The sequence below is a fragment of the Hyperolius riggenbachi genome, chromosome 5, assembly GCF_040937935.1.
Source record: "Hyperolius riggenbachi isolate aHypRig1 chromosome 5, aHypRig1.pri, whole genome shotgun sequence".
Classification (NCBI taxonomy): Eukaryota; Metazoa; Chordata; class Amphibia; order Anura; family Hyperoliidae; genus Hyperolius; species Hyperolius riggenbachi.
The window spans coordinates 197839400-197861186 of NC_090650.1; the positions used below are offsets into that span (position 1 = coordinate 197839400).

At 44.7% G+C, this 21787-nt stretch overlaps 1 protein-coding gene across 6 annotated transcripts in view; it reads right to left on the bottom strand.

Annotated features, from left to right (window-relative positions):
- The window catches only part of TRANK1 (tetratricopeptide repeat and ankyrin repeat containing 1), a 183426-nt gene that overhangs the window by 86614 nt on the left and 75025 nt on the right, over positions 1-21787 (bottom strand). For 5 of the 6 annotated variants that reach the window (XM_068236534.1, XM_068236535.1, XM_068236531.1 and 2 more), the window contains 2 exons: positions 9968-10138; positions 8490-8636 (listed from right to left, as the gene is read on the bottom strand). In XM_068236534.1, the coding sequence (XP_068092635.1) occupies positions 8490-8636; positions 9968-10138 (318 nt within the window). Of the gene's footprint in view, positions 1-8489; positions 8637-9967; positions 10139-11745; positions 11883-21787 lie in introns of those variants that run through there. The other variant, XM_068236536.1, reaches the window with a different exon arrangement.

Consider the following 21787-nt stretch of genomic DNA (forward strand, 5'->3'; position numbering starts at 1 on the left):
GGGAAACTGCGAGCGCAAACCCCACATAGATATTTTCCTGCAATGTTATTGAAGGGCAGAGGGAAGTCCTATATAATGACATGCTGTTAAATAAGAGAACTGTATGTAACAAAAAAAAAACAAAACAGGAAAGCAGCGGTGTTACAAAACTTATAAACCAAAAAGTTGTGCATAACTGCACAAGCCATACAGCGGTTGTCTGTAAGCCCGTTTACTAACCAAGGCCCACTTAATTGCTTCTGGAAACCCCCAGTGCAGTGGTCAGACACTGAATGACCCGTCAAGGGGTTCATACACTACCACATAGAATGAAGGTAAGGGGGGGGGGGAGGGGGGGGGGTTGCAGTGGTCAGAGTAGGGTTAGTATCTACCGTATACAGTGGGATGCGAACGTTTGGGCAACCTTGTTAATTGTCATGATTTTCCTGTATAAATTGTTGGTTGTTTCGATAAAAAAATGTCAGTTAAATATATCATATACAAGACGCACACAGTGATATTTGAGAAGTGAAATTAAGTTTATTGGATTTACAGAAAGTGTGCAATAATTGTTTAAATAAAATTAGGCAGGTGCATACATTTGGGCACGGTTATTTCATTGATTCCAAAACCTTTAGAACTAATTATTGCAACTCAAATTGGCTTGGTAAGCTCAGTGACCCCTGACCTACATACACAGGTGAATTCAATTATGAGAAAACCAAAATTAGCTTACCTGGTAATGCTGTTTTTAATAACCCTCCAGGACAGGTGCTACATATGAGATCTGAGCCCGCCCCCAACAGGAAACACAAAGAACTAGCTCTCTATAACTTCCACCTCTAGCCTCTACCTGCCAGTATGTTCCAATTAACTGTTCCGATAGAATACCTTCCATATTACATAAATACATGCTTACAACTTAAAACTTACATAAACACATGTTTACAACATATAGTTACTTACATGTCAATATAAGTCCTAGGGTGGTTCACCTGTCCTGGAGGGTTATTAAAAACAGCATTACCAGGTAAGCTAATTTTGGTTTTTTCAAATAACCCTCCAGGACAGGTGCTATATATGAGATGATATGCAATAAACAACACTAACTTTAGGGAGGGATCACAGCCTGAAGAACTTTCCTTCCAAAAGTCTGTTCTTCCGCCGATAGTAGATCCAGCCTGTAGTGTGTCTAATGAAGGTGTTCACCGTCTTCCAGGTTGCCGCCTTGCAGATATCGGTTGCCGTGGCTCCAGCTCTGTAAGCCCAGGAAGTTGCAACTGACCTAGCTGAGTGTGCTGTTATCTCTCTTGGACATGAAATTCCTTTAAGTCTATATGCTTCATTAATGCAGGCTTTAGGCCTCGTTCATATATTCTGCGTTTGGTGTGCTTGGGAAACGCATCAGAAAACGCATGGACAAAACGCGTACATTTGTACGCGTTTGTATGCGGTTTTTAAATGCGTTTGTGTGCGTCTTTATTTAGTATGCGTTTTTGGACACCTGGACATTTCTCAATAAAGGTGTGTTAAAAAAAATTTGTTTTTTTCTTTTCTTGATGTCACTTCCTTTCTGTGTGGGTTTTGTAGGAAGTGTGAAGGTGATAGGAGTGTGAGAGATGTCGGTCGCCATCTTGAGAGAGAAAGGAAGAGGAAGTGAGTCACGTTGTCCATCCCCAAACGCATCGCCAAATACGCATAAAAAAAACGCATGGTCATGCGGCCATCTGCGTTTCCATTGACTTTCATTGCTATGCGTTTGTTCGCGTTCCGCACACATATGCATGCATCTATGCGTTTCAAAAACGCGTACGTTGGAAACGCATAGATGTGAACGAGACGCATAGCAATGCATTGTTTTTGCCCTGCACTAAAAAAACGCACACATCCGCAGTGGGAAAAAACGTACAGCACCGCATTTGATGTGAACGAGGCCTTAATCCATCTTGCTATAGAGGCTTTAGACATGCTTTCCCCTTTTGTTGCACCCGAAAAATTGACAAATAATGCTGTAGACTTTCTAAACTCCTTTACTCTGTCCAAGTAAAACAGCAAACATCTTCTGACAACAAGTTTATGCCACCTAATTTCTCTAGGATCCGTGGCATTTTTGCAAAATGATGGCAAAACAATTACCTGCATCCTATTGGATAGGGTAGCAACCTTTGGCAAGAACTCACTTGCCGTCTTCAGGACTACTCTATCATGGAAAATTAAACAAAATGGTTCAGCCGAACTTAGAGCCTCCAGCTCACTTACCCTCCTTGCTGAGGTAATAGCCACTAAAAAAATGGTTTTCATTGTTAATAATCGTAATGAAATTTCATTCAACGGCTCAAAACCGTCACTCATTAAACTATTTAGAACTAAAGTTAAGTCCCAACTTGGATATGAACGTTTCATTACTGGCCTAGAACGTTCTACTGACTTCAAAAATCTAATAATCAAGGGTTCCAAAGCTAATCGTCTATTAAGAAAAACTGAGAGTGCTGCAACTTGAACTTTCAAGGTGCTTAGTGCCAACTTCTTGTCAATTCCTTTTTGCAAAAACTCTAACACTGTAGCCAGTCTATTGGATTTTAAGCCAATTACAAAAAGTCTTCCAATACTTCAAGTAGATTGATCTTGTAACTTTCTTCCTACTATTCAGTATAGTCTCTGTTACCCTGTCAGATAATCCTCTCTTTTTCAAGATCTGCCCCTCAGAAACCACGTTGTCAGCTGAAGATTGGGAATCTGAGTCCACTCGTCTTCTTTTCTGAGAAGATCGTGTCTGTGTGACAACCGGATCGGTCTGTCCATCAACATCGATTTTAACATCGGAAACCAAACCCGTTTTGGCCAATTGGGCGCTATTAATATCATGTACATTGCCGTCGATTTCAGCTTTTGTAGTACTATCGATAATAGAGGAATTGGAGGGAAAGCATAGGCTATCTGAAAATCCCATGTCTGGGCCAACGCATCTACTCCTAAAGCTCCTCTAGGGTCTAACGAGAAGAAACGGTTGCAGTGCGTATTTTCCCATTTGGCGAACAGATCTATTTGTGGATGGCCCCATTTCTGTGTCAATTCCTTGAATATTCTTGGATTTAAACTTAGCTCTGAATTGGATAATTTTCTCCTGCTCAATAGATCCACCATGGTATTTAGCGATCCCTTGAGGTGTACTGCTGAAATCGACTGAAGATTCTGCTCCGCCCAATCTAGTATCTCCAGCACCAGTCTCAAAAGCTGTTCCGATCTTGTTCCTCCTTGCTTGTTCAGATACATCACTACCGTGACGTTGTCTGACCGAACCTGGATATGGTGTCCACTTATTTTGTCTGCTGTTTGAGTTAGTGCCTCCTTCACCGCTAGTAATTCTCGAAAGTTCGATGACTGGGCCATTACTTTCTTTGACCAAGTGCCCCGTAAATAAATGCCTTCTATGTGAGCCCCCCATCCTGTGAGGCTGGCATCAGTTGTCAATATCTTTGTTACTGGACACCTCCACAAGCGACCCTGTGTCAGATTGTCCTCTCGAATCCACCAATCCAAAGACTGTTTTATTGCTGCTGGCATGCATAGGGTTTGATCTAGAGCTGACTGAACTCCTTTCCAATTCTTCAGAAGCCAGTGTTGTAGATGTCTTATATGCTTTAGTGCCCAATATACTGCCGGAGCTGTGGAGGTCAAAAACCCCATCAGTTTCATTACCTGTCTGGTTGTTGTAGCTCTTTCCTCCTGATAATGCTGCACCATTGTCTGAAGCTTTATTACCTTGTCCTGAGGGAGGTATAATCTCTGGGACACAGAGTCTATCTTGAATCCAAGAAATTGGATTTCTTGTACTGGAACTAGGAATGATTTTTGAAAATTTACTAAGCACCCTGTCTGTTCCAAAAGTTGTATCACCATATCCTTGTGCTGCTCTAGATTTTGTATACTGTCGGCTATTACTAACAAATCATCTAGATAAGGGATTATAAGGATGCCCTTCAGATGTAGCGCTCCCACAATTTCTGCCATTACCTTCGTGAAAATTCTGGGTGCTGAAGAGATTCCGAATGAAAGACAGCAAAATTGAAAATGTTCTGGACCTGTATCTGTTATTACACTGAACCGAAGGAAAGCTTGGGATTCTTTTCTTATTGGGATATGCCAATAAGCATCTGTTAGATCTATAGTGATCATAAAACAATCTGGGGATAGAAGGTTCCGCATCGTGAACACTGTCTCCATTTGAAATCTCTCGTACTTTATGTAAGGATTCAGGGGTTTGAGGTTCAATATCAACCGGGTTTCTTTACTAGAAATATTCTTGAATAAAACCCTTGTTCCTCCTGAGCGGGTGGAACCCTGCATACTACTTCTCGTGTGAGCATGTCCTGTACTATTTCTTGCATAGCCCCCCTTTCCTCTGGTAATCTTGGGGCCTGAGTCACAATAAATCGTTTGGGAGGATTTCTTGCAAATTGGATCTTGTATCCATTCTCTACTAGGTCTAAAATGAATTTGTTTTTTGTCATTTCTTTCCAACCTAATAGGAACTTCTTTAATCTTCCTCCCACCTTGTTGGCGTGATGGTTTATCTTTATTTTCCGTTGATCTAAACAACGGATTTCTTTTGGTAAAACCCCCATTACCTGCCCAGGGTTAACGCCTCTGCTGTTCTCTCCCCTGAGTCTGCTTCTTCCGAAAAAACGGTTTCTTTTTTGGCTCAAATTTCCTTTTTTTCAGAAAAGTTGTCTTCTTACTGGCTGTATGCTCTAACACCTCCTGGAGCTGTGGGCCGAAGAGCAAATCGCCTGAAAAGGGAAGACTACAAGCCCTAGATTTCGATGCTTGACTACCGTCCCATGTCTTTATCCATAAGTTCATACGAGCATTATTTATAAGTGCCGTGGACTTAGCTGTGATTCTTAAAGATTCTGAGGCTGCATCAATGATGTAGTCATTACCACCCTCTACTACCTCAATAGCTTCTAAAATATCTTTTTTAGGGGCATGTTCATCAATCAATTTCTTTATTCTCTCCAACCATACTGACATTGTGCGTGATACACAGGTTGTTGCAGCGGCTGGTTTAAAGTTGGTCGCGCTAGCTGACAATGCCTTTTTGAGAGAGAGAATTCAATCTTCTTATCCCCCGGATCCTTAAGTCGACCTAAATCCTCAAAAGCCAACTCGTTATCTTTTTCTACTTGGCTAAAGGCTGCATCAAGTTTGGGGCATGACTCCCATAACTTGGCGTCCTCTTCTGAGAAAGGAAATCGCCTTTTAAAACCCCTTGAAATGAATAATCTCTTATCCGGGTCCTTCCATTGTAACGTAATCAAATTTTTCATCGAACTATGGAATGGAAAACAAAGTTGTTCTGAAGGTTCCATACCCGTGTATAATTTATCGTGTAAAGACTTTTCAGATGTTTTCTTTTGTGGAATGTCCAGAGTTGAATAAATTGCCTTAAGCAACTCCTCTGTTTCCTCAGAAGCAAACTTAAACTTAGAAGATTTAAAAGCATCCTCAGTTTCCTCATGCTCTGATAATTCCTCTGAGGACCTGGAGTCCAGGTCACCAGTCTCCTGGTTACTATCCTGATCCTCTTCTGAAGAATAAACAACTCTAGGTGTTTTTCCCAAAGCCTTTTTAGGTTTAACTGCCTGAGTCGACTGTTGACCCTGTATTGAGGTGGTCGGTAGGCTTTCCCTGAAGGCCTTAAAGGTCTCCACCATCTCTTGACGCATGGTAAACATAAAGTCTTTACATGAAGCTGTGTTATCCTCATTGATAATACTTGATATACATTACTGACAGGAAGCTTTTGGCCAGTGCTGTTGTAAGGGTTTATTACACAAAATGCAACTCCTGGGCCTATCAGAGTTATCAGACTCCATAGCCTCCTAGAAAACATACAAATAACAATCAATATGTCATAATAGTACGCTCTTCATACCAATCAACATGCAAATATAACTTGGTAATCTGAAAAGAACCTGATCTAGTATGACTCTATACTATCAGAGAAACACTATTAATTTATAACTGGTTTCTTTTAACCCTGTTTAACTGCATAACAAGAGGATCTTGTATAAAGCTATCAATTAAACTGCTGCTTAGTAATAGTGATAAGCAAATATATACACCTATATGCAGCACTGATCAGGCTGTGGTTTATAATTAATGAAAACCTTATATACCTCAGAAATAGCACAAAAACAGTGACTATACAAAAGGCAGCCCCATTGATCAAACTGCAGCTAAATCAATAATACAAACTATGCCATTATCAAAGCAAATTATGTTACACAAACAGCAGCTTGAAATACACTGCAATCATTTAAGCCACTATATGTGCAGACCTCGCTGATCAGACTGCGGCTCAGTGTAAACCCACACACATCCACCGTCTAGCAGACCTCACAGATCAGACTGCGGCCTAAAAAGACACTTCAGATCTCACAGATCAGACGGGCGACTGTCCTCCGACATTGCCCCACTTACCTGATCTGCCGTCTTCTGTTTTGCGTCCATCTCCTCCAACAGCCGCACCGCATGTGAAGGACGGAACGCCGCGGCATCTAAGCAGGCGCCCGACCCGGAACTAGAAATGACGTCACCGGACGTGACGTCACAGTCAGGGCGGAAGTACCGCATGAACAGCGCCATGCCCCAGCCTCCGCCTGGACCCACTGCCACGCACTCCGCTTTCTCCAAGAGACCACCATTATGCCTCCGCTTGGTGCCATCTCCTCCGTCGCGCGTATGGCCTCCGCCTCAGCTGCCTCCAATGCCGCTCCCCTGGATACCGCTGCCGGTCTTAGCCAAGGGAATCCACCAGCCGGTGGATAAAGGTAACCTCTTCAACCCCACCAGGACAGGGCTACCCAAACTAGTTCTCCATGGCCTCACCACTGCCTGGCTGCTGACCACTCTCCTAGCTGAGAGAGCTAGGTGTTCCCCGGAACAGGAAACACAAAGAACTGGCAGGTAGAGGCTAGAGGTGGAAGTTATAGAGAGCTAGTTCTGTGTTTCCTGTTGGGGGCGGGCCCAGATCTCATATGTAGCACCTGTCCTGGAGGGTTATTTGAAAAAGAGTATTTAAGGGGTCAATTGTAAGTTTCCCCCCTCTTAATTTTCTCTGAAGAGTAGCAACATGGAGGTCTCAAAACAACTCTCAAACGACCTGAAGACAAAGATTGTTTGTTCATCATCATGGTTTAACCTCCCCGGCGTTCTATTGAGATCGCCAGGGAGGCTGCGGGAGGGTTTTTTTTTAATAAAAAAAAAACTATTTCATGCAGCCAACTGAAAGTTGGCTGCATGAAAGCCCACTAGAGGGCGCTCCGGAGGCGTTCTTCCGATCGCCTCCGGCGCCCAGAATAAACAAGGAAGGCCGCAATGAGCGGCCTTCCTTGTTTTGCTTAGATCGTCGCCATAGCGACGAGCGGAGTGACGTCATGGACGTCAGCCGACGTCCTGACGTCAGCCGCCTCCGATCCAGCCCTTAGCGCTGGCCGGAACTTTTTGTTCCGGCTACGCTGGGCTCAGGCGGCTGGGGGGACCCTCTTTCGCCGCTGCTCGCGGCGAATCGCCGCAGAGCGGCGGCGATCAGGCAGCACACGCGGCTGGCAAAGTGCCGGCTGCGTGTGCTGCACTTTATTTGAAGAAAATCGGCCCAGCAGGGCCTGAGCGGCAGCCTCCGGCGGTGATGGACGAGCTGAGCTCGTCCATACCGCTCAGGAGGTTAAGGGAAGGATACAGAAAGCGGTCTTAGAGATTTCAGCTGTCTGTTTCCACAGTTAGGAACATATTGAGGAAATGGAAGACCACAGGCTCAGTTCAATTTAAGGCTTGACGTGGCAGACCAAGAAAACTCTCGGATAAACAGAAGCCACGAATGGTGAGAACAGTCAGAGCTAACCCACAGACCAGCACCAAAGACCTACATCATCATCTTGCTGCAGATGGAGTCACTGTGCATCGTTCAATCATCCGGCGCACTTTACACAAGGAGATGCTGTATGCAAAAGTGATGCAGAGGAAGCCTTTTCTCTGCCCACAGCACAAACAAAGCCGCTTAAGGTATGCAAAAGCACATTTAGACAAGACAGCTTTATTTTGGAATTAGGTGCTGTGGACTGATGAAGCTAAAACTGAGTTATTTGGGCATAACAAGGGGTGTTATGCATGGAGGAAAAACAACACAGCACTCCAACAAAGACAACTGCAACCTACAGTAAAATATGGTGGTGGTTCCATCATGCTGTGGGACTGTGTGGCCAGGGCAGGGACTGGAAATCTTGTCAAAGTTGAGGGACACACGGATTCCACTCAGTATCAGCAGATTCTGAAGACCAATGTCCAAGAATCAGTGACAAAGTTGAAGCTGCGCCGGGGCTGGATCTTTCAACAAAGTCACTACTTGCTTTATTAGACTGCACAATGGTTGTAAGAGTTGATTTATAGTTGGGGAAAACAACAGATCACTAAGGAAAAATAAAAGGTATTATGGTTTCTGATTGTACCTTTGAGTGACGACAGCTCACAAAGAAAACTCATCACAGGCTGGTGTTGAAATATATTTAATTCTTTTGTTTGCTTGCAGAAATTTACGAAGCTCTCCAAAACACAGGCAAATGAGGATCGTTCACCATCAGGTGCATTACATCCCTCTATACAGAAGGTTTAGAAAGACACAAAAAAAAATAACAATAGGCGTTAGAGAAAACAAAGCAGGTGCAGCTTATTAAAACTTGGTTTCCACACATGAATCAATAAAGCAGTTGGTATTGCAGAAAATACATATAATTGGTTAAATTTACATACAGATGCAAGCTTTCAATACACAGATTCAATGATATCTAATTTGGCTATAAATATTGAAGTAATAGACTTGCTATAAGTATTACCATATTTTTCGGACTATAAGATGCTCCGGACCATAAGACGCACCTAGGTTTAGAGGTCAAAGACTTCAGCCACGGCCATGTTCAGCAGCGATGCCGGCTCAAGGACCTTGCTGATCAAGTAACAAAATTCTTTCTGGGGGGCAGAGATTTCAGCCGCAATCACTGCTCAAGGACCTCGCTACCCCATTTTGCACTGCTCTTCTTCCACTTGCTTGGGGCACGGGGGCAGGTATTATGATGACCGATGCTGGGAACCTTGCCTGTATTTCGAATGCAGTACATTCAGACTATAAGACGCACTGACTTTTCCCCGTCTTATAGTCCGAAAAATACGGTATTTGCCTAATCAGTATTTTTTTAGGTTCGGGTGGAGGGCATTCCAGGGCCTGGCCAAGGCAGAGGGCTGGACAGGCACAAGCCTCTGGGCGCCATGCCACCACGGTGCATTCCTCCCCCCCCCCCCCCTCACAGATAAAAGAAAGACAACACAAACCCTTACATGGTGCTATTTCTGCACCAAACATTACTGAGTCCAAGTAATGATCATGACTTCACTGTGCTGTACTGATAAACCTCACCCTGTGCTGTGCATGCCTGCAAGGCCAGACTGAAGCAGAGGCAAGAAAACTGCCAAGCCTGCTTTGCAGCACCAAGGACAGGTTGGGGGGCATATTTGAATCAATCGAGTGAACAATTGCACAACAGACGTGCTCCACCCAGCACAGCCCAAATGCACTCATTTCCCCTGTCAGTTTACTGATTTGCCCAAGCAAATAATTGGGGGAGGGGGGTTGGGCTGAGATCTGAGCAAGTAGAGTAGGATGTGTGGAGGGAGGTGCACTTAGCCCCCTGCCTTTCCTTTGAGGTACACTATTATCTGTTTGTATAAGCTTTTGATCTTTTTTTCTATGTACAACATTTCTTCTGAGGAGTATAGTCTGGATCTCTGAAAGTGAGCATATCTCTCTCTTTATATATATTTAATTAGCATATTAAAAAGGTATGGCCTACAACTTCAACCTCATATTCCTCTTCTGCTACCTATGAATAACACAATCTATCAGGGTACTACATATGAATGAAAACAAAAATACCAGATGACTGCACAACAGGTGGAGAATCTTTTGCCAAATGCTTCTTTATTACATCTTCTGCCTTGAAGTTTTTGTTTTGCTTCAAAAGGGCTGCAACATCCTTTTTGTGCTTGTCAACAATGGAGGGGTCCGCTCCATAACCCAGAAGCATTTTAATATCTTGGGTTTGACCTATATAATAGGTAAAAAAAAAAATAATTCAAAGATTTGTAAAAGCAATAATAATTATAATAGCAGCTAACTGATAAAGTTAAATTCAGGCATATTTCTATATATCAGCTGGGGTAAAATACTGTGTTCAGCTAAATAGTAAACACGAAGATACAGTGGCATAGCCAAGGAGCTTTGGGCCCCAGTGCAAGTTTTACATTGATATGAATAAAAAATGCGAAGGCAAAAAGATGCCTGTGGATATAGTCCTTGTGGTACTTCGCTATCTTACCCAAATAAAGGTTGATGGGCGGGGCCAACCCTATTACACAAATAATACTAAAAAATCTAAACACATATGGGTACTCAGGCCACCTTAATATACAAAGTATCAAAATTTATTGTTAATAAATCAAGGACATGTAAATACTCAGATAATCACAAAGGAACGAAACACACATGATTCAAGAATAAAATTGCGTATGCAAAGCTACAGTTTAGCCATCAATCAGCCGCTATGATAAATATACCAGCTTGACAATGCATAGAGGGATTACCCATTCACACATCTCAAGCATGCCGCGCTTCCGTACTGGTGCCATGCACTATGGATGAAATATAGTGGGTGCCCCCCTTCCTCCTAGAGACAAAGCTGCAAATTCCTGTTGTAGTCCACCACGATCAATTAATAAGTAGACTTGGGAGCTGGCAGAGGTTCATTCCCCCAGAGATGATACAGTTCATATGTTTGTCAGCAAGGAATAAAGGATGGGTCTCACCACATGATATTACTAGCGTCCGTCCTGCTCTCCTGATAGTCGTGTATCCAATCTGTGTACCACTGTGGAGTCACTGGATGGAAGGAAAGCCGCGTCTCGGCCTGAACTCCCCAGTGGTTAAGATGCCTTGTCCTGGCAGTCTAGTTTGCTGCTTCATCCGACCCGGCATACGAGCGAGACCGGACGCCACTCCATGCGCTCACCAACACGGAAGCACAGCCGAGGAGCAGGCTGCGTGGCTCCGCACACCGACGTTTCGCGTCACTTGCGACGCTTCATCAGGGTGTGATGTAATATGTGGTGAGACCCATCCTTTATTCCTTGCTGACAAACATATGAACTGTATCATCTCTGGGGGAATGAACCTCTGCCAGCTCCCAAGTCTACTTATTAATTGATCGTGGTGGACTACAACAGGAATTTGCAGCTTTGTCTCTAGGAGGAAGGGGGGCACCCACTATATTTCATCCATAGTGCATGGCACCAGTACGGAAGCGCGGCATGCTTGAGATGTGTGAATGGGTAATCCCTCTATGCATTGTCAAGCTGGTATATTTATCATAGCGGCTGATTGATGGCTAAACTGTAGCTTTGCATACGCAATTTTATTCTTGAATCATGTGTGTTTCGTTCCTTTGTGATTATCTGAGTATTTACATGTCCTTGATTTATTAACAATAAATTTTGATACTTTGTATATTAAGGTGGCCTGAGTACCCATATGTGTTTAAGTTTTACATTGAGCCTCCAAGTAATCTATACATAACAATTGATATGTAGTACCAAAATCTGCCAAAGACAACCACAGTGGTGTAAGCAGAAGATAGGGAACGGTTTGTTAATAATTACCAATATGCAAAGCATGTACAGAAGTGATCATTATCAGCAAAGAACCAAAAGAGAGCTAATACTGCCACTGAAGAAAGGCTCCTCTTGCGTAAGGGCCCCGGTGTGGTCGAAACCTCTGTATACCCTACTGCTATGCCACTATGAAGATGACAGTTGTGCTGGAGATTATTTAGCAGTTAGGTGTGGAGTAGTTAATAGGCTGGAGCCAACTACTGAAGTAATAGACATTTTTACTTCTGTTTGAAGTACCAATGTTTGCCCTACTTGTCCAGTGAAAAAATGGTGCTTTATTCTAGCCATGTGTACATCATCTCTACCAAGCCAGAATAAAACTGGTAATACTGCCAAATACAAAAACATAAAGTACATCAATTTATAAATATCTAATGTCTGTGTGAATAATGTGCCTTCTCCCATTGCTTCTACTGGGTTAAATTGACTCCCTAAACACATTTCATCTCTGTTGATAACATCTGAAAATACAGAGTAGGAGAATGGGCTGGTTCTAGCTAGTACTACAATAATGCAGAAGACTGCATTTCAGAAGTGAAACTTATGCTGGGTACACACGATGCGTTTCCGCGCTCGATTCGCATCGATTCGATTATTTCCGGCATGTCCGATTCGCGTTTCGATGGATCGTTAGGTCGATTTACCATACTTTACATGGCATTAGACCTAAAAATAATCGAAATGCGCTCAGAAATAATCAAATCGAGCGGCGCATTCGACGCGGAAACGCATCGTGTGTACCCAGCATAACAAAAGTAAAGCCTTGTACACATGCTGGATGAAACTCGGTCAAAAGCCCCAAAAACGACCGCTTTTGCCAAGAATATGGAGTGTGTACAATGGCCTCCAATTTTCTCCCAACGTCTCAACCCACAATCAGCCTGGATAGTTGATCCAGCTGAGAGCAATGTTCTCCCCCTCTTATCCTGCCTACCGTGTGACATCACTAACACACGGCTCTGTTGTCCCATTCCTTCCAAAATTCTTGATCCCTGCTGGGCAACATGCTTCATATATGTGTGTGTACAATGCTTTAGGCTCAGTTCACACGAGGTCCAATACTGCACATTTTATTAAGGAAAATTCTGAGAGCAATCATTTTATTTTTCATTTTAACAAGCATTACCTCTGGAATGAAAATTTTCCAATTGGAATATCCCTTACATAGCGATGTTTGCTGCAGTTTTGCACTTAGGGCTGGTGCACACCGAGCGGCTTTTTCAGCGTTTCTGCAGCCGCTTGCGGCTGCGGATACGCTTGGTCAATGTATCTCAATGGGGTGGTTTGCACCAGAGCGGGAGGCGTTTTGCAGAAACGCATACTCCCGGGGTGAGGCATTTTTTGGATTGCGGATGCGTTTCTGCCTCAATGTTAAGTATAGGAAAAACGCAAACCGCTCTGAAAAACGCCTGTTCAGATCGGTTTTGCCGGCGTTTTTGTTACAGAAGCTGTTCAGTAACAGCTTACTGTAACAATATATGAAATCTACTACACCAAAACCGCTACACAAAACCGCAAAACGCTAGCTGAAACGCTACAGAAAAAGAAGAAAAAGCGTTTCAAAATCTGCTAGCATTTTGCGGATCTGCTAGCGGGTTTTGGTGTGCACCAGGCCTTAGTCATACAGACTGACTAACTGTACTGGGGGCATCTATTGCTGGCTACCTATACTGGCTCCACCAATATCTGGCTACCTGTACTGGCAGCACTTATTCCAGGACAAAAAAAGAGGGATACAAATACCGGTACATATTTGGTTTTGTTGAATTCAGCAGAATCAGGGCTTTTACAGATAGTAACATTTGTTGTCAGTAAATGTAATAATTCTTTGAGAAAAACAGAACAGAAAAATATTTTTTATTTCACGCAAAAATGTAGTTATATCTCCAGAAAAAGTACATTTAGTTTCAGTGTTCAAGCCCAATTCGTTAAGCAAAAAAAGTATATAATATGTCCCATTTCATTTAGGTTTTCGTGTCAAAAATCCTAATTAAGCCTAATGGGTGCAAAGTGTCTAAAAACTACTTGGCAGTAGACGTTCCAGTTTAGGACAAATCAGATGGCAAGGGAAGAGCTAAAATATATAAGCATTCAAATGTTTTCACTCGGTAAACTCTGCAGCTGAAGTTCCAGAGCCTGCACATTGCTGTAGTGAACAGGTTGCGGTTAGGGCTGGTTCACACCACCAGCACTCTAAGGGCCTGTTTCCACTACACGCAGATTGGATGCAGAAACACTGACTCCAATGAATGCCTATGGAAAAATCTGCTTTAGAAAAATCGTTTTGTGGAAACAGGCCCATAGGGAGTTTTTCTGCATCCAATCTGCGTGTAGTTGAAACAGGCCCTAAGACAGTGGTCCTCAAACTAAGGCCCGCAGGCCAAATGTGGCCCGCTGGGTCTTTTTTACCGGCCCCTACACAGAAAATGTATTACTTATAGATGCGGTCAGCTACCTCTAAATATTGGTGGTCCGCATATGGGATAGCAGTGCTGGCAACACCTATCCACATGGAAGCCAGAAAGCAGTATTTTCGCTGGTTTCCAATCAAATTCCACATCAGGTGACACTGCTGTCCAATTGGACTGCAGGTTGTCACCTGGGTATGCTTCACTGTCTGGCCCGCAAAGACTTCTACATCATCTTATGTATACTCCGGCCCTCCAGCAGTCTGAAGTATGTTGACCTGGCCCTCGACCCAACTCGTTTGGGGACCCCTGCCCTAAGGGCTAGTTCACCCCTAAGCGGGAATCATGCAATTCCCACTAATCGCTAAAGCGCTAGCTGTTTTTAAAAACGCTAGTGCTATTTTGGTCTGTGGCAGTGTTCACACCAAAACTATTAGCGATAATCGCGGGCATTACGCAATTATCGGTAATCGCAAATGTGTTACATGCAGCATTTTTCCAGCGAGTTTGTAGCGATCACCATTAACTTATATAGAAACGCTAATCGCGATCTCTCCAAAAATGCAAATTTGTACAGTGATTTTTCTGTGTTAAATCGCAGAAAAATCACCCATGGAAAACGCTAATGCAAATTGCTAGTGGTTAGCGATTTTAGGTGTGAACGAAGCCTAAGTGCCAGTGATTTGAAAAGCGCTTTCTTAAAGCGGTTTAAAACCCAGACATAATATTCAATAAAAACATGTTTTCTTACTTTTTATATGCCATACGGTTATCATATTTGCATTTGTGCATAAGTATTATTATTCATTTAGAAGTTCTAGGTTCCCAAAAGTACACTTTTTTTTACTTTGTGAGCTGACTTTGCATTTTATTAAAAGGGAAGGTTCAGGCACAGGCAAAAAAAAAATAAAAATATCCAAATCCACTTACCTGGGGCTTCCTCCAGGCCGTGGCAGGCAGGAGGTGCCCTCGGCGCCACTCCGCAGGCTCCCGGTGGTCTCCGGTGGCGCGCCCGACCTGGCCAGGCCGGCGGCCAGGTCGGGCTTCTTCTGCGCTCCAATCTGCGTCTCACTGGTGCACGCTGACGTCATCGGACGTCCTCCGGGCTATACTGCGCAGGCTCAGAACTACTGAGCCTGCGCAGTACAGCCCGGAGGACGTCCAATGACGTCATTGCGCCAGCGTGAAACGCAGATTGGAGCGCAGAAGAAGCCCGACCTGGCCACCGGCCTGGCCAGGTTGGGTCGGCCACCGGAGACAACCGGGAGCCTGCGGAGCAGCGCTGAGGGCACCTCCTGCCTGCCACGGGCTGGAGGAAGCCCCAGGTAAGTGGATTTGGATTTTTATTTTTTTTGCCTGTCCCTGAACCTTCCCTTTATTAACTGGTTTTATTAATTCATTCATTTATTCAGGCAGACATGCTTTGACTCTCTGTCTGTGTTGAGCAGCTTCTCCACAGTCAGAGAATGTGTCACATTCCTCACTTGATATTTAAGTAAACACAAGGTAACAATCTATAAGTTTGGATGCCTCCACATTTCACTGCACTGAACTTTCAAGCTCTGTGTGTAACCCTTCCAATGCTGGTCTAGAAAAAAAAAATACTGGTTGCATATAATATGCTGTAAATAATGTTTTAGAGCAAAGATGAAATGTTGGGTTATATTCTGCTTTAAATGCTTCATTGCTGCTTAGAAAAGTGCTTGCTGAGTGAACCAACCCTGAAAGTGGTCCTAAACTCAGAATTTCCTATCTGCTCTAAAATATTGAGCACTACATGATAATCTGGGAGGAGGGATTTCTTCATTACAATTTAACCATTTCAGCCCGCGGGGATTTTTCACCTTATGCAGCAGAGCAATTTTCACCTCCCATTCGATAATAACTTTCTCACTACGTATCACAACTTATTGATCTAATCAAAAGCAGCAGATAAGCGCTCAAAAGTCCAGACCTGCAAATTGTAGGAGGTTAATCAACTCCTTAGCGTCTCAGCTAGTCTCACAGAGATGAAATAGGTAGGAAATCCAGGGGTAATTGGCACAGCAATATCTTCCCCCCCAATAGATAACGACTCACCAGATGTTGCGGCCTATTAGGGCCCGTCTGCGCAGCAGGGGTATTGGCCACCCCTCAGCCTCTCTGGCAAGTCTCCTCAGGGAATTGGGTGCACCTCCAGAAAAAAATATGAGAGACGCTTCACATAGCGTAAAAGGGGATGATTCCCACGGTTTATTAAAAACCTTAAAGGAATACTATCGATTGAAACGACTTTTTTTTTTAATACTCTATATTAGTGTACACATTACCACTAGTGCTAGGGGCACTTTATTTATTCACCCAGGTCTCTCCCTCGCTATCCCTGCTTAAAAATTCATTTCTCACACAGCTTATAGTAGTTTGGGTCACCCTGAGCTGCTTGGTTACTCAGTCACACAGCTCACAAATATATTTCACTGTGTCACTCACAGCATGCAGCAGACATGAGGAGAAATAGGCTGATCTAAGGTGGTAACAGGTAACTAAATGAGCTGTAATATTGCTGGAATATAACTAGCTATAACACTAGTCTGTGTTTATACTCAGACTGGTTGTCTGGCTGCCTGCTTGTGGTGATTCACTCCAGGTTGCATCCACTTTACAAGCTGCTGAGAGGAGCAGACCACTGTTTACAATTAGCATTATTGGTATCTTTATCAGTCAAGAGAAGCAAAGATAATAAACACACATTGCTAGAATCTTTAACCCCTTACCACTATATCAACAACATTCTTTCAGCAAGGTGATAATTAAACTATAAACTGAGGAGTTGATAGCAACTCCCCTGTGCAGAGACATGGTCTAGCCCTCTGGGAGCTCAGTATTAGATACATTTTGTATCCAACACTGACGCCAAAACTGATGGAGGATTTTACAGCTGAGAGGAACAGCTGTGTGAGGAATCAAATTGCTCCTAGTACTTGTCCTAATGTGTGCTACAACATAGAGCATTTAAAAATAAATGCATACATCGATAGTATTCCTTTAAGTTAAAAAATGAGCGTTAGCTCATATACAAACACTAGCGTGGTAAAGGACTGGGAGGTAAACATGCAGCCAGTGCTTATTCAGCTACCGCCGGAGTGTTAAGGCTCATACACACATCAGACTATAGTCTTTGGAAAATGAAAGATCACAGACCAATCTTACCACCCTTCATGTAGTATGAGAGCCATACTCTATACAGTCTTTTCTATGGAGCTGAACTCCACATCAGAAAAAAATCTTTGCAAGATGCTGCACACACAGATGCTGTACAGACACAAAAGATCAGTATCTGCAAAAGATCTGTTCCTGCCAAAAATCCATTCCTGCAAATTGCAATGATAGTCTATGAGATCTGCAGATCATCATACACACATGATTTAACTGACATTCATCTGCAGATCAAGCAATCATCTGCAGATCTGAAAATCCATCCTGGTGGATCTGATCTGCAGATGAATGTCAGTTAAATCATGTGTGTATGATGATCTGCAGATCTCATAGACTATCATTGCAATTTGCAGGAATGGATTTTTGGCAGGAACAGATCTTTTGCAGATACTGATCTTTTGTGTCTGTACAGCATCTTTGTGTGCAACATCTTGCAAAGATTTTTTTTCTGATGTGGAGTTCAGCTCCATAGAATAGACTGTGTAGAGTATGGCTCTCATACTACATGAAGGGTGGTAAGATTAGTCTGTGATCTTTCATTTTCCAAAGACTATAGTCTGATGTGTGTATGTGGCCTTAGAATCTCCGCAGAGCAAAAATTCTCCCGCCGCTAGGTCAAACAGCAAAGATGGCACCGTCAGCCAATCACCACGTCCGACGTAACGCTGCTCCGTAGATCCGCGGAGCCACTGGCTGCATGTTTACCTCCCAGTCCTTTACCACGCTAGTGTTTGTATATGAGCTAACGCTCATTTTTTTTAACTTAAGCTTTTTAATAAAACGTGGGAATCATCCCCTTTCACACTATGTGAAGCGTCTCATTTTTTTCTGGAGGTGCACCCAATTCCCTGAGGTGCCCAGCAGAGGAGACCTGCCACAGAGGCTGAGGGGTGGCCAATAACCCTGCTGCGCAGACGGGCCCTAATAGGCCGCAACATCTGGTGAGTCGTTATCTATTGGGGGGGGGGGGGGGGGGGGGGAGAGATATTGCTGTGCCAATTACCCCTGGCTTTCCTACCTAATTCATCTCTGTGAGACTAGCTGAGACGCTAAGGAGTGGATTAACCTCCTACAATTTGCAGGTCTGGACTTTTGAGCGCTTATCTGCTGCTTTTGATTGTATTTTAAATTTACTGATAGCGCTCCACTATATTGTTAAGTGTATTGTCTGGAAGACCTGATACTGTTTATTATATAGTCTATTAAGCGCTTATGTACTCTTTTTTTCAACTTATTGATCTATATCTTGTTTTTTCCGCCACTAATTAGGCTTTCTTTGGGTGGTACATTTTGCTAAGAATTATTTTGTTATAAATGCATTTTAAACAGGATTAATAAGAAAAAAAATTGAAAAAAATTCATGTTTCTCAGTTTTCGGCCATTATAGCTTTAAAATAATCCACGCTACCATAATTAAAACCTATGTATTTTATTTGCCCGTTTGTCTCGGTTATGACACCATGTAAATTTTGTCCCTATCACAATGTATGGCGCCAATATTTTATTTGGAAATCAAGGTGCATTTTTTCAGTTTGGCATCTATCACTATTTACAAGCTTATAATTTAAAAAAATGTTTGTAGTATACCCCCTTCAAATGCATATTTAACCACCCTGGCGGTATTAACGAGCTGAGTTTGTCCAGGAAAAACATGCAAAAGGCGGTAATGACGAGCTGAGCTCGTCCATGCCGCCAGGGATATTTCCTGTTTCTCTGCACCTCCCGCTGCACTTTTTACTGATCAGAGGGATTCCCCAGGATGGCTGGATGCCTGTCTGCACGCTGTGGGTAGCGATCTGTGCTACCCCCAGCATGCACAACTAGCATCCAGCCATCCTGGGGAATCCTTGTGCAGGCAGCGGGGCAGAGAATGTGCTGGCTGCATGCGGTATTCCCCTTTCTCTGCAGGCGGGTGGCCGGGTGTCCCTTCTGTGTGTGTGTGTGTGTTGGGGGGATGTCCCCCTTCTGTTCAGGCTGGTCGAGGACTCCTGTGTGTGTAGGGGGGAGCTTCCCCTTCTATGCGGGCTGGTGGTGGCCTGCGGGGATCCTCCTGTGCGGGGGATGGGGTGGGTGGGTGGGTGTCCCCTTCTATGGGGGCTGGTCGTGGCCGGTCGCGGACTCCCCCTTCTATATGGGGGGGGGGGGTCTCCTATGGGGGCTGTGGGTGGCCTCTCCCTCCTCTTCCCCCATCCCTCCCTCCCGATCCCCCGTGCCCCCCCCCCCCCTACCCAGTCAGAAGCCCTGATCTACTCACCTGAGGGCTTTCTCCTGCGCTGGCCGCAATGGATACCCTCCTCCTCCATCAGCGAAGTACCGGTCTCTGTCGTTACAGTTACGAAGCTCGGTGCGGTGACGTCACCAAGCCTCGTAACTGTAATTCCAGAAAACACGAGACTTCGCGACGGAGGAGGAAGTGCGCTGCTATCCTTCTATGGGGGCTGTGGGTGGCTTCTCCCTCCTCTTCCCCCATCCCTCCCTCCAGATCCCCCGTGCCCCCTCCCCCGATCCCCCCCAGTCAGAAGCCCTGATCTACTCACCTGAGGACTTTCTCCTGCGCTGGCCGTGATGGATACCCTCCTCCTCCATCAGAGAAGTCCCGGTCTCTGTCGTTACAGTTACGAAGCTCGGTGACGTCACCAAGCCTCGTAACTGTAATTCCAGAGAACACGAGATTTCGCGACAGAGGAGGAATAGCGCTGCTTCCACCTCAGGAGAAAGCCCTCAGGTAAGAGTATATCAGGGCTTCTGACTTGGGGGGGGGGGGGGGGGTTCACGGGGGATCGGGAGGGATGGGGAAGAGGAGGGAGGGGCCACCCACAGCCCCCATAGAAGGAGGATCCCCGCAGGCCACCACCAGCCCGCATAGAAGGGGGGGGTATGGGGACACTCGGCCACAGTCAGGGGGGAGTATGGGGATCGGGGGCAATGGAGGGGCTCAGAGGCACCCGCAAACCTGGCTCCCTATACATCTGACTCCCTAGACCTGGCAAAACATCTGGCTCACTATACACCTGGCAAAACATCTGGCTCACTATACACCTGGCAAAACATCTGGCTCACTATACACCTGGCAAAACATCTGGCTCACTATACACCTGGCAAAACATCTGGCTACCTATTCCTGGCTAATACACCTGGCTAATACACCTGGCTAATACACCTGGCTAACTACACCTGGCTAACTACACCTGGCTAACTACACCTGGCTAACTACACCTGGCTAATACATCTGGCTAACTACACCTGGCTAATACATCTCGGTCTTATACTCACTATTGGCGTGCTGATCCCTCGTCGCATACCTCTGACAGCTTCCCCAGTGCCTTCTTCCATGTCCCTTGGCGGATTTTGCGTCTTCCTCAGCGATCACATGTCTCCCATCAATCGGCGTTGATGGGATCAGGGTCACACAGCATCATCAACATCTCGCAGCAGATTGAATGGAAATTGATGGAAATTAATTGAACCGCTTTTTGCATGGAAATCCTGGGGAAATAGAACGCCAGAGTGGCTACAAAGTTCAGACCCTTAGGTAACTGTCTTTTTTTTTTTTTTTTTTTATAGTAATTTTTTTTCCACTAACCTCCTTGCCGGTTATCCCGAGCTCGGGGTCACCTGCGCAGGAGGATTGCTCAGGCCCCGCTGGGCCGATTTTCACAATTTTTTTTTATTGCACGCAGCTAGCACTTTGCTAGCTGCGTGCATAACTCGATCGCCGCCGATTCGCCACTACCCGTCGCGCCCCCCCCCCCACTTGCGCAGCCTGGCCAATCAGTGCCAGGCAGCGCTGAGGGGTGGATCGGGACTCCCTCTGACATCCCGACGTCCATGACGTCGGTAACGTCATCCCGCCATGGCGACGGGGGAAGCCATGCAGGAAATCCCGTTCTGAACAGGATTTCCTGCTTGCGCAGTTCGCCAGAGGCGATCGGAGTGGGTGGAAGGATGCTGCTCAGCGGCTATCATGTAGCTAGCGCTAGGCTAGCTACAGGATTTAAAATGTATTTATTTTTTTTAAAGTGCTGCGCTGCCCCCTTGCCGCAGTAATTGGAACGGCAAGGGGGTTAAAAATGTTATTTGGGTAATGTTTTGGTGTGGGAAATAAACAGTTAATTTTTAATGTTATTATATGTGTAAATTGTAATGTAAAAAATATGTAGATGTAGTTTTACTATTTGGCCACAAGATGGCCACCTTGAATTTTTTCCCCCCTCCTTGTGCTTCTCGCTAAGCGTAAGTACAAGGGGGATGCGGACATTTTTCTGGGCAGAAAAACTGAAGCCTCTTGTAAGAGCGCTTCGGTTTTTCTGCGGGGGACACGGATCGGTGATCGGGAACCATGTTCCTGTTCACTGATCCCAGGGCTACCAGGGGACACCACCATCGCACGCTGAAGCGCGGCACCGCAGCAGAGCAGCCGCTCGGAC